At 48.5% G+C, this 12,869-nt stretch overlaps 1 protein-coding gene across 1 annotated transcript; it reads right to left on the reverse strand.

Annotated features, from left to right (window-relative positions):
* Window positions 1–38: 38 nt before the first annotated feature.
* On the reverse strand, window positions 39–11,739 carry KLHL10 (kelch like family member 10). The gene is made up of 5 exons (XM_033183019.1): window positions 11,398–11,739; window positions 6,439–6,928; window positions 2,674–3,291; window positions 686–835; window positions 39–467 (listed from the first exon to the last, which is right to left on the reverse strand). Exons 1-5 carry the CDS (start codon window positions 11,589–11,591, stop codon window positions 93–95), a joined length of 1,827 nt encoding a protein of 608 aa, XP_033038910.1. The 5' UTR covers window positions 11,592–11,739; the 3' UTR covers window positions 39–92.
* Window positions 11,740–12,869: the final 1,130 nt, after the last annotated feature.

Here is a 12,869-nt window from a genome sequence, read left to right on the forward strand (position 1 = left end):
TCCAGTACTCTTCAAAGTTTAAACACTGCATTTATTTAAAAAAAAGAATTAATTCTTATTGCTTAGACTTTTTATTAGCTAAATGAAGAGGCTTATACAGGTAGGGTACTTGTCGAAGCAGAATATTTTACTTCATCTCGCAGTGCTAATCCTGGGAAGTTGTCCCGTCTAGCTGCATATTCCCCAACATTGGCCAGCCCTGGTACTACACAGCAGCTCAGAGCACTGCGGTATATGCTCATGTCGTGAGCATCATACCACTCATTGGTCTTTTCGTCATAGCACTCAACATTAAAGGTGGTGGTAAAACCATTAAAGCCACCCACCACGAACAAGAGGTCGTCCACCACCTCGATGCCAAAATTGCTACGAGGATTAAACATAGTGGGGATTGTGCGCCAAGTGTTAGCCACAGGGCTGTAGGCTTCTGCACTCCTAAGTCGATTAGCTCCGTCAAAGCCACCTACCTGTGGATAGCAAAAGAAACACGGTTGACTGCTAACTATTGATTCTGTTCACTGAGGAAGCCCTCGTTGGGGGTACCAGTGATTTCGTAACTCTCTCTTCCATTATCTTCCATGAAAAAAAGCTCTTCAAATACCAATAGTAGCATAAACCCATTTACTAATACAAATTCTAGGGATAATAGTGTTTTTTTTTTTTTTTTTTGTAGTAGTAAACTTACCGCATATACATGTTCTCCATAAGCAATCACGCCTATTCCACTTCTCCTGCTTCTCATGGGTGCTATGACTGTCCACTGATTGCTTTCAGTGTTGTACACTTCCGCTGTAAACAGGCATTCGTTTCCATTAAACCCACCACATATGTAGACCTGTGTGAAGAGTTCCAAGATTATTAAAATTCCCACTCTAGGGAGTAGAAAGAAAGGATATGTGTGTGATGGTAGTGGGCACTTAATTCCAGTCTGTACCATCTGAATTTCTTTTTTTCCTACGTGCATGCATTGCTTTTTATTTATTTATTTTTAGAGACGGAGTCTCACTCTGTCACCCAGGCTGGAGTGCAGTTGCGCCATCTCGGCTCACTCCGCCACCCAGATTCTAACAATTCTCCTGCCTCAGCATCCGGAGTAGCTGGGACTACAGGCGCACACTGCCACGCCCTGCTGATTTTTTGTATTTCAGTAGAGACGAGGTTTCCACCGTGTTGCCCAGGCTGGTCCCAAACTCCTGAGTTCAGGCAATCCACCCGCATCGACTTCCCAAAGTGCTAGGGTTACAGGCATGATACACTGCCGACCTATTTTTATTTTTTGAGATGGAGTCTCGCTCTGTCGCCTGGGCTGGAGTGCAGTGGAGCCATCTCGGCTCACTGCAAACTCCGCCTCCTGAGTAGCTGGAATTACAGGTGCACGCCACCACACCTGGCTAATTTTTGTATTTTTACTGGAGACGGGGTTTCACCATGTTGGCCAGGCTGGTCTCAAACTCCTGACCTCAAGTGATCCGCCCACTTTGGCCTCCCAAAGTGCTGAGATTACAAACACGAGACACCGGGCCTGGCCACATTACTACTTTTTTTTTTTTGAGAGGGAGTCTTAGTCTTGCTCTGTCATCCAGGCTGGGGTGCAGTGGTGCGATCTCGACGCACTGCAACCTCCACCCACTGCAGCCTCCGCCTCCCGGGTTCAAGTGATTCTCCTGCCTCAGCCTCCTGAATAGCTGGGACTACAGGTGCCTGCCACCATGCCCAGCTAATTCTTTGTATTTTTAGTAGAGACGGGGTTTCACCATGTTGGCCAGGATGGTCTTGATGTCCTGACCTTGTGATCTGCCCGCTTTGACTTTCCAAAGTGCTGGGATAACAGGTGTGAGCCACAAGCCCAGCCTGCATTACTTTTCTTTTTCTTTTTCTTTTTTTTGAGATGGAGTCTTGCACTGTCACCCGGGCTGGAGTGCAATGGTGCCATCTCGGCTCATTGCAATCCTCTGCCTCCTGGGTTCAAGCGATTCTCTTGCCTCAGCCTCCCGAGTAGCTGGGACTACAGGCGCCTGCCACCAGGCCCGGCTAATTTTTTGTATTTTTAGTAGAGACAGGCTTTCACTATGTTGGCCAGGCTGGTCTCGAACTCCTGACCTAGTGATCAAGAGCCTTAGCCTCCCAAAGTGCTGGGATTACAGGCATGAGCCACCGCGCCCGGCCTTGCATTACTTTTTTTTTTTTTTTTTTTTTTGAGACGGAGTCTCGCTCTGTCGCCCAGGCTGGAGTGCAGTGGCCGGATCTCAGCTCACTGCAAGCTTGCCTCCCGGGTTTACGCCATTCTCCTGCCTCAGCCTCCCGAGTAGCTGGGACTACAGGCGCCCGCCACCTCGCCCGGCTAGTTTTTTTTTTTTTTTTTGTATTTTTTAGTAGAGACGGGGTTTCACTGTGTTAGCCAGGATGGTCTCGATCTCCTGACCTCGTGATCCGCCCGTCTCGGCCTCCCAAAGTGCTGGGATTACAGGCTTGAGCCACCGCGCCCGGCCTGCATTACTTTTTAATAAGCAAAATAAAAGACAGTTGCAACTAGTCACCTTGTCAATTGAAGAAAGAATGAGTATTCCAAATGAATACTGCCACTTCATCTTCCATCCACCCCAAAAAAGAGCAGTATCATTTCTTGGCTTGTACTTTGTATCCACATCTTCCCCTCCCACCCTGGTCCTTTACCTTCCCATAGAGTGTTGTGGCACTTGCATCACTCCTCTGTTCGTGCATGGGGGCGATGAGTGTCCATTGATTGGTCTCTGGCTCATAACGTTCAGCAGTGTTTAGACGCACATAGCCATCAAATCCTCCCATGGCATAAATAAAATTGCTGAGGACTGTCACACTGACATAGCAACGTCTGGAGTGCATCGGGGCCACTTGATGCCATATTTTCTTGACTGGGTCAAAACGCTTAACACTATTGAAATAGTCTACACTATCAAACCCCCCAATGATATACACATAGCCTTTCAAATAGGCTGCCCCGTGGTAGGCACGGGGACTCTCTTCCTCACAAGTAACGTTCACCCATCTGTCTGCCCGAGCATCATATGCCTCAATAGCATTGGTGGGGCTCCCACCACTCCAGCCACCAATTGCAAAGAGGATGGCATAGGGCAAGCGGGGTCTGGTGAATGGGTTGGTGAAATCAGAATTAGAGGGTCCGTTCATGTTGAGGTCATACATGGCCTTTAGGGCATTAATGATGACTGGTTTGCATTCCTCACTATCTTTGACATAGTCATTCATCTTAACATTGTTCATGAAGTACTCAGCATGCATTAGGGCCAGGCGAACCTAAGAAGCAAACGCAGAAAGTCATTCAGGTGATGTGAGGGTGCCAGGAAATCCCACATCCTTAACCCCCATGTTACAATCTGCCTTTGAATTGCTGGAAATATTTTGGTTTGTTTTTGAAATGTATAAGTCACAGTTTAAATAGTCAATTTTGAGGTTCACACCATAATCCCAGCACTTTGGGAGGCCGAGGCAGGCGAATCACTTGAGGCCAGGAGTTTGAGAACAGCCTGGCAACATAGCAAGACTGTCTCTACTAAAAATACAAAAATTGGGGCCAGGTGAGGTGGCTCATGGCCATAATCCCAGCACTTGGGGAGGCCAAGACGGGCGGATCACCTGAGGTCAGGAGTTCTAGACCAGCCTTGCCAACATGGCAAATCTCCATCTCTACTAAAAATACAAAAATTAGCTGAGCGTGGTGGCACGTTCCTGTAATCCCAACTACTCAGGAAGCTGAGGCAAGAGAATCGCTTGATCCAGGGAGGCAGAGGTTGCAGTGAGCCAAGATCGCCCCACTGCACTCCAGCCTGGGCCACAGAGGGAGACTCCATCTCAAAAAAAAAAAAAAAAAAAAATCAATCTGGGCGCAGTGGCTCACACCTGTAATCCCAGCACTTTGGGAGGCCGAAGTGGGCAGATAACTTGAGGTCAGGCATTTGAGACCAGCCTGGCCAACATGGTGAAACCTCTGTCTCTACTAAAAATACAAAAATTAGCTGGGCGTGGTGGCAGGCACCTATAATCCCAGCTACTCAGGAGGCTGAGGCAGGAGACTTGCTTGAACTCGGGAGGTGGAGGTTGCAGTGAGCCGAGATCGCGCTACCACACTCCAGCCTGGGTGACAGAGCTAGACTCCATCTCAAAAAAAAGAAGAAAAAAAATTAGCCAGGCATGGTGCCGCGTGCCTGTAGTCCCAGCTACTCTCAAGGCTAAGGCGTGAGAATTGCTTGAACCCAGGAGGTGGAGGTTGCAGTGAGCTGTGATCACACCACAGCACTCCAGCCTGGGTGACAGAGTGAGACTCTGTCTCAAAATAAATAGTCGTCGGCTGGGCGCAGTGGCTCATGCCTGTAATCCCAACACTGGGAGGCTGAGGCGGGCAGATCACGAGGTCAGGAGATCGAGACCATCCTGGCTAACACGGTGAAACCCCGTCTCTACTAAAGATACAAAAAGTTAGCCGAGTGTGGTGGCAGTCACCTGTAGTCCCAGCTACTGGGGAGGCTGAGGCAGGAGAATGGAGTGGTGTGAAGGCAGAGGTTGCAGTGAGCCGAGAGGGAGGCAGAGGGGAGGCAGAGGTTGCAGTGAGCCGAGATCGCGTCATTGCACTCCAGCCTGGGCGACAGAGTGAGACTCCTTCTCAAAACTAAATAGATAAATAGTCATTTTGGGGAGGTGGTATATACATTTGGAAGCTGAGAATAAGCTAGATAGAAGGCACCTCAAGTGGCCACAGAGCAATCCCATTCCTTGGCCAATGGTCAGTACCATTAGACCAGGAAAAACCATGGTAATTGTTCAGTAATTGAGTATGTCCGTATATGTAAAATAATGCTTATTAGCACCAACTGACCACAATTGTGTGCAATACTCATGATTTGTTTTTTTGGTTTTTTGTTAATTTGAGACCGAGTCTCACTCTGTTGCCCAGCTGGAGTGCAGTGGTGTGATCTCGGCTCACTGCAGCCTCCGCCTCCTGGGTTCAAGTTATTCTCCTGCCTCAGCTTCCTGAGTAGCTAGGATTACAAGCATGCACCACCATACCCAGCTAATTTTTGTATTTTCAGTAGAGACAGTGTTCTGCTATGTTGGCCAGGCTGGTCTTGAACTCCTGACCTCAGATGATCCACTCACGTCCACCTCCCAAAGTGCTAGGATTAAAGATATGAGCCACTGTGCCAGCCATGATTTGGTTTCTAATTCAACTTCTACTTTGGGTATGGATAAATTCATAGGAAGGAAAAAAAGCTGAAAGGAATTTCAGCACTTTCGAATTTTTTTTTTTTTTTTTTTTTTTTTTGAGACAGGGTCTCACTCTATTGCCCAGGCTGGCTTGCAGTGAGGCGATCACAGCACACTGCAGTCTTGACCTCCCAGGCTCAAGCAGTCCTCCCATTTCAGCCTCTCACCCAGTAGCTGCAACTGCAGGCATGCACCACCAAGCCTGGTTAATTTTTTTTTTTTTTTTTGAGATGGAGTCTCACTCTGTCGCCCAGGCTGGAGTGCAGTGGCGTGATCTCAGCTTACTGCAAGCTCCGCCTCCCGGGTTCATGCCATTCTCCTGCCTCAGCCTCCCAAGTAGCTGGTACTACAGGCACCCACCACCATGCCCAGCTAATTTTTTGTATTTTTAGTAGAGACGGGGTTTCACCGTGTTAGCCAGGATGGTCTTGATCTCCTGACCTCGTGATCTGCCTGTCTCAGCCTCCCAAAGTGGTGATTACAGACATGAGCCACCGCGCCCAGCCAGCCTGGTTAACTTTTACATTTTAATTTTTTTTTTTTTTTTTTGAGATGGAATCTTGTTCTGTTGCCCTGGCTGGAGTGCAATGGCATGATCTCGGCTCACTGCAACCTCTGCCTCCCAGGTTCAAGTGATTCTCCTGCCTCAGCCTCCTGAGTAGCTGGGATTACAGGTGCGCACCACCATGCCCAGCTAATTTTTATGTTTTTAGCAGAGACTGGGTTTTACCATGTTGGCCAGGCTGGTCACAAACTCCTGACCTCAGGTGATCCGCCCACCTCGGCCTCCCAAAGTGCTGGGATTACAGGCGTGATCCACTGCACCTGGTCAAATTTTGTAATTTTGAATTTTTATAACCTATGTTGCCCAGGCTGGCCTCAAACTCTGGGCTCAAGTGATTCTCCCACCTTGGCCTCCCAAAGTGAGCCACCACACCCCTCCTAGAATTATTTTGAAGGCTCTCTTCTTCCCCCACCACCAGGAAGGATTTTGGTCAAAGAATATAACTTAAGGAAAAAGAACTAGTAATGCCAAGGGAAAAGACAGTTGCGAAATTCCAGAGAATAGTAGATGCCTTCTATCTAAGGACATGTAAATACAGCCTTGGGATCTGTCATATGTCTGAATTTTGCTTTTAGGACAATCTCTCTGGGATAAATGAATCAAGAGTGAACACTGACCTTAGGAAGCAAAATTGAAATGTGCTGCTTTCTATTTTGGGGGTCATGAGAAATCCACTTTAAAATGGCCTCAAATACAGCATCTTCCTGTTTGACATTGAGCTCATCTTTCTCGATGATATCCTTAAGTTCAGTGACCGAGAGCTCTAAAAATTCTGCAGAGACTTTCACCATCTCCTCGAAGTTGTGCAGTATGAACATGTAGGCCTTCTGCCTCAGCTCAGGACAGTAGTAGTAGTCTGTGAACTTACAGATGCCGATACAATTATCCAAGCACAGCTCCGACTTGAGGAACTCGCAGCAACCCCTGACAATACCCATGATGTTAAACTGATCTGCGGCAGCAAGCAGTTTCTCCACATTGTCCGGTGTGATAGGCACGGTCCGGGTGTATGCATACTCAATGATCAGCTTCATCATGTCGGGAGAAATGCCAGGGATGTTGTATACCTTCTTTTCAGTGTTGTTCCAGCCACTTGTAAACAAAGCTCTGGAAAAAAGAAAGAAACTGGCAGCCACGGAAACATTTCTCTCCTGGTAGGTGAGTACATTGGAAATGGCCTCAGGAAGCAGGGTGCAGGCATGTGCTATATACAGTGGACAAGAAGAACTTTGACTTTGGGGCCGGGCGCGGTGGCTCATGCCTGTAATCCCAGAACTTTGGGAGGTTGAGGCGGGTGGATCACGAGGTCAGGAGATCGAGACCATCCTGGCTAACACGGTGAAACCTTGTCTCTACTAAAAATACAAAAAATTAGCCGAGCGTGGTGGCGGGCGCCTGTAGTCCCAGCTACTTGGAGGCTGAGGCAAGAGAATGGCGTGAACCTGGGAGGCGGAGTTTGCAGTGAGCCGAGATCGCGCCACTGCACTCCAGCCTGGGTGATACAGCAAGACTCCATCTTGGTTGGGGGAAAAAGAAAGAACTTTGACTTTGGTCACTCTTACCTTGTGGATGGAGAAATTAAGATTTAGAACTGAGAGTAAGACCCAGGTCTCTTGGGCCAGGCGTGGTGGCTCACGCCTATAATCCCAGCACTTTGGGAGGCCGAAGCAGGTGGATCACGAGGTCAGGAGTTCAAGATCAGCCTGGCCAACATGGTGAAACCCTGTCTCTACCAAAGATACAAAAGTTAGCTGGGCGTGGTGGCACATGCCTGTAGTCCCAGCGACTTGGGAGGCTAAGGCAGGAGAATCACTTGAACTTGGGAGGCGGAGGTTGCAGCGAGCTGAGATCACGCCACTACACTCTAGCCTGGTGATAGCGTGAGACTCCATTTCAAAAAAAAAAAAAGTTTTTTTCATATAAATGTGAGATTGGGGTGGGGAGAGTCTCCCTATATTGCCCAGGCTGGTCTCGAACTCCTGGGCTCAAGTGATGCCCAGGATGATGATTTTATATGCATTTTACTTATTTAATTCCTATTTCCCCTTCTAGAGGGTAAACTTCATGAGAATAGGAATGTTTCTGTTTTTATTCATTGTTTTTTGTTTTCTATTTTTGAAACAAGGCATTGTTCTATCACCCAGGGTAGAGTGCAATGGCATGATCTTGGCACACTGCAACCTCTGACTCCCGGGTGCAAACAATTTTCCTGCCTCAGCCTCCTGAGTAGCTGGGATTATGGGTGTGTGTCACCATGCTCAACTAATTTTTGTATTTTTTAGTAGAGATGCGATTTCACCATGTTGGTCAGGCTGGGTCTCTAACTCCTGACTTCAGGTGATCCACCTGCCTCGGCCTCCCAAAATGCTGGGATTACAGGCGTGAGCTGCTGCATCTGGCCAGTTGTTTTCTTTTTTCAGTACCCAGAATAGTGCTATAACAAAATAGGCATTCAATAATTTTTTTTTTTTTTTTTGAGATGGAGTTTCACTCTTTGTTGCAGTGGCATGATCTTGGCTCACTGCAACCTCTGCCTCCAGGGTTCAAGCGATTCTCCTGTCTCAGCCTCTCGAGTAGCTGGGTGGCATACAGATGCATGCCACCACACCCGGCTAATCTTTGTATTTTTAGTAGAGACAGGGTTTCATCATATTGGTCAGGCTTGTCTCGAAGTCCTGACCTCAGGTGATCTGCCCACCTCGGCCTCCCAAAGTGCTGGGATTACACCGGTGAGCCACTGTGCCTGGCCTTTGCTTCCTTGTTGTAAGAAGTTTAAGGAAATGTGGTCTTAGAGATCAAATTATTCCGCTAGAGCAGGGGTCTGCAAACCTATGGACTCTGTCCAAATTTGGCCCACCTGCTGCCCACAAATTAAGAATGATTTTTACATTTTAAATGACTGGAGGAAAAAATCTTTTTTTTTTTTTTTTTTGAGATGGAGTCTCGCTCTGTTGCCCAGGCTGGAGTGCAGTGGCGCCATCTCAGCTTACTGCAAGCTCCGTCTCTCGGGTTCACACCATTCACCTGAAGTCAGGAGTTCAAGACCAGCCTGGCCAACATGCTGAAACCCAGTCTCAACTATAAATACAAAAAAATTAGCTGGGTGTGGTGGCAGGCATCTGTAACCCCAGCTACTCAGGAGACTGAGGCAGGAGAATTGCTTGAACTCAGGAGGCAGAGGTTGCAGTGAGCCGAGATCACGCCATTGTACTCCAGCCTGGGTGACAAGAACAAAACTCCATCTCAAAAAAAAAAAAAGAAGAAAAAGAAAAATTAGCCAGATGTGGTGGCACACAGCTGTAATCCCAGATACTCGGGAGGCTGAGGCAGGAGAATCGCTTGAACCCGAGAGGTAGAGATTGCAGTGAGCCGAGATTGTGCCACCGCACTCCAGCCTGGGTGACAGAGCAAGACTCCATCTCAAAATAATAAAAATAATAAATAAGGCCGGGCGCGGTGGCTCAAGCCTGTAATCCCAGCACTTTGGGAGGCCGAGACGGGCGGATCACGAGGTCAGGAGATCGAGACCATCCTGGCTAACACGGTGAAACCCCATCCCTACTAAAAATACAAAAACTAGCTGGGCGAGGTGGCGGGCGCCTGTAGTCCCAGCTACTCGGGAGGCTGAGGCAGGAGAATGGCGTAAACCCAGGAGGCAGAGCTTGCAGTGAGCTGAGATCTGGCCACTGCACTCCAGTCCGGGCGACAGAGCGAGACTCCGCCTCAAAAAAAAATAAAAATAAAAAAATAAAAAAAAAAATTGTGGACTCTGCTCTAGGGTCTACATGAATGAGAAGTTTTAGCAACAGGTAGGATATATTGATCATATCTTCACTGGAATTGATTACTCAAACATTTTCAGCTCATGAACAAAATAGCCCTTCTACCTCCTGGGTTACAATGGTTTTAGCCCAAACTCCCTTTTCCTTCTGTTATTTCCCAGGTGTTTCCCCCTCATCCTCCTTCCCATCCCCTTAATCCTTGTTAATTTATCACCCTGTTTGAAAAGGTCTCTATTGGGATAGGAGTAGAGGGGGGTCCCTGAAGTAGCATTGTCATCTGAAATCCAGGAGGGATGTCCAACCTTCCCAAAGGTTGGTTTAGGTGAGAATCAAAGATGAAAGCCCACCAATAGTTAGTTGAAATCCAGTTGAAAAATCAGATTTTAAAGGCCGGGCGCGGTGGCTCACGCCTGTAATCCCAGCATTTTGGGAAGCCAAGGCAGGTGGATCACGAGATCAGGTGTTCCAGACCAGCCTGACCAACATGGTGAAACCCTGTCTCTACTAAAAATACAAAACTTAGCTGGGCATGGTGGTGGGAGCCTGTAATTCCAGCTACTTGGGAGACTGAAGCAGGAGAATCACTTGAGCTCGGGAGGCAGAGGTTGCAGTGAACTGAAATCACACCACTGCATTCCAGCCTTGGGGACAAAGCGAGACTCCATCTCAAAAAAAGAAAAATCAGATCTTGCCAGGCGTGGTGACTAATGCCTGTAATCCTAGCACTTTGGGAGGTCAAAATGGGCAGATCACCTGAGGTCAGGAGTTTGAGACCAGCCTGAGCAACATGGCAAAACCCTGTCTCTACTAAAAATGTGTAATCCCAGCTACTCAGGAAGCTGAGGTGGGAGAATGGATTGAACTGGGGAGGCGGAGGTTGCAGTGAGCTGAGATGGTGCCATTGCACTCCAGTCCAGGTAACAGAGTGAGACTCGTCTCAAAAAAAAAAAAAAAAAACAGAAAAATCAGAGAAAAAAGGCCCTGACCCTAGTCATGCCTCTTCAGAAGGCAAAGGAGCCAGGCAGGAGCTCCTGCCTGGACCACAGAGTTGGCCAGACATGGTGGTAATCCCAGCACTTTGGGAGACTGAGGCAGGAGGATTGCTTTGGGCAGGAGTTCAAGACCAGCCTGGGCAACATAGCGAGACTCCATCTCTATAGAACATTTCAAAAGTAGCCGGATGTAGCGGCATGTGCCTATAGACCTAGCTACTTGGGAGGCTGGGGTAGGTGGATCCTTTGAGCCCAGCAGTTCAAGGCTGCAGTGAGCTATGACTGCATCACTGCACTCCAGCTTGGGTGAAAGAATGAGAGCTTATCTCTAACAAATTTTTTTTTTTTTTTTTTTTTTTTTTTTTTTGAGACGGAGTCTCGCTCTGTCGCCCGGCCTGGAGTGCAGTGGCCGGATCTCAGCTCACTGCAAACTCCGCCTCCCGGGTTTACGCCATTCTCCTGCCTCAGCCTCCCAAGTAGCTGGGACTACAGGCGTCAGCCACCTCGCCCGGCTAGCTTTTTGTATTTTTTTTAGTAGAGATGGGGTTTCACCGTGTTAGCCAGGATGGTCTCGAACTCCTGACCTCGTGATTCGCCCGTCTCGGCCTCCCAAAGTGCTGGGATTACAGGCTTGAGCCACCGCGCCCGGCCACAAATTTTTTAAAAAAATTTTTTTAAGGAGCTCAGAGCTTTGACAGTGTCCCTAAAGTTAAGGTGGTGGGGTAGGAACCAGAAAATGGATCAAAGTGTCTCAAAATGAGCCCAGTTACCCCTTTGGCTTAATTTGGCAACCCTGTTATACCTAAAGTAGGAACTGCAGCTACAAAGAATGTTCTTATGGGCACTGAACTCAAAGCCATTGACCTTGATGACCACGTCGCAGAGCTTGCCCTCTAGTCTTAGCTCGTTGAAGATCTCACAGGCCATCGCACTCATCTTCCTCTCCATGTGAGGCTGGTGGAAACGTGTGGAGGCCGCGGCGCTCTCCATCTCCATGGCACCCTGGGACAGCGGAGAGAGGCTGCTCTCCTAGGGTGTCGGGGAGGATTGTGGGGGGCCCCTTTAGCCAGCTGTCACTTCTTTTCCCTACTACATCTTTCGTATAGGGTCTATCAGGCAACTCAAGTTCCAGAATCCTGGCCCTGCAGTGAGATCACGCAGGATTGTGCTCTCAGGTTCTGGAACTGCCTCCTGGACTTGTCCACTTCCTTCTCCTCTCCCCTACCACCCCATTTAGGCTGAAAACCACCTCATGCCTCTTTCTGTGTCCTCGAACTCAGAACAGAACCGTGACCACTGAGTGTTTATTGATTCCAGCTCCTGTTACTCACCTGATACAGGTCTCTATCCCTGGAGCATCCATCTACCTTCCACAGCCCAACACTTAGCTCCCTAGACACCGAACTCAAGGAAATCCAAGTCAGTTGAGGCTGAAGGGAGAAGTAAAGCTGATTAAATTTATTTCTTTGGCCAGGTGCGGTGGCTCATGCCTGTAATCCCAGCATGAGGTGGGCAGATCACGAGGTCAAGAGATGGAGGCCATCCTGGCCAACATGGTGAAACCTCGTCTCTACTAAAAATAGAAAAATTGGCCGGGCGCAGTGGCTCAAGCCTGTAATCCCAGCACTTTGGGAGGCCGAGACGGGCGGATCACAAGGTCAGGAGATCGAGACCATCCTGGCGAACACGGTGAAACCCCGTCTCTACTAAAAAAATACGAAAAAAAAAAAAAACTAGCCGGGCGAGGTGGCGAGCGCCTGTTGTCCCAGCTACTCGGGAGGCTGAGGCAGGAGGATGGCATAAACCCGGGAGGCAGAGTTTGCAGTGAGCTGAGATCCGGGGCCACTGCACTCCAGCCTGGGCAACAGAGCGAGACTCCGTCTCAAAAAAAAAGAAAAAGAAAAATTAGCTGGGATGGCGGCACATGCCTGTAGTCCCAGCTACTCGGGAGGCTGAGGCAGGAGAATCGCTTAAAACCGGGAGGTGGAGGTTGCAGTGAGCTGAGATTGTGCCACTGCACTTCAGCCTGGTGACAGAGACTCTCAAAAAAAAGAAGAAAAAAATTAATTAATTAAATTCTTTCTTTTTTTAGAGACAGGTCTTGCTCTCTCATCCAGGCTGGAGTGCAGCGGTGTGATCATAGCTCACTACAGCCTCCACCTCCTGGGCTCAAGTGATCCTATCACCTCAGCCTCCTGAGTAGCTGGGATTACAGGTGCTCTGCACCGTGCCCAGTCAACGCTGATTACATTTCAGAAAGCTGTCCCGGGTCTC

This window comes from Trachypithecus francoisi, unplaced genomic scaffold, assembly GCF_009764315.1.
Source record: "Trachypithecus francoisi isolate TF-2019V2 unplaced genomic scaffold, Tfra_2.0 Lachesis_group20, whole genome shotgun sequence".
NCBI lineage: Eukaryota > Metazoa > Chordata > Mammalia > Primates > Cercopithecidae > Trachypithecus > Trachypithecus francoisi.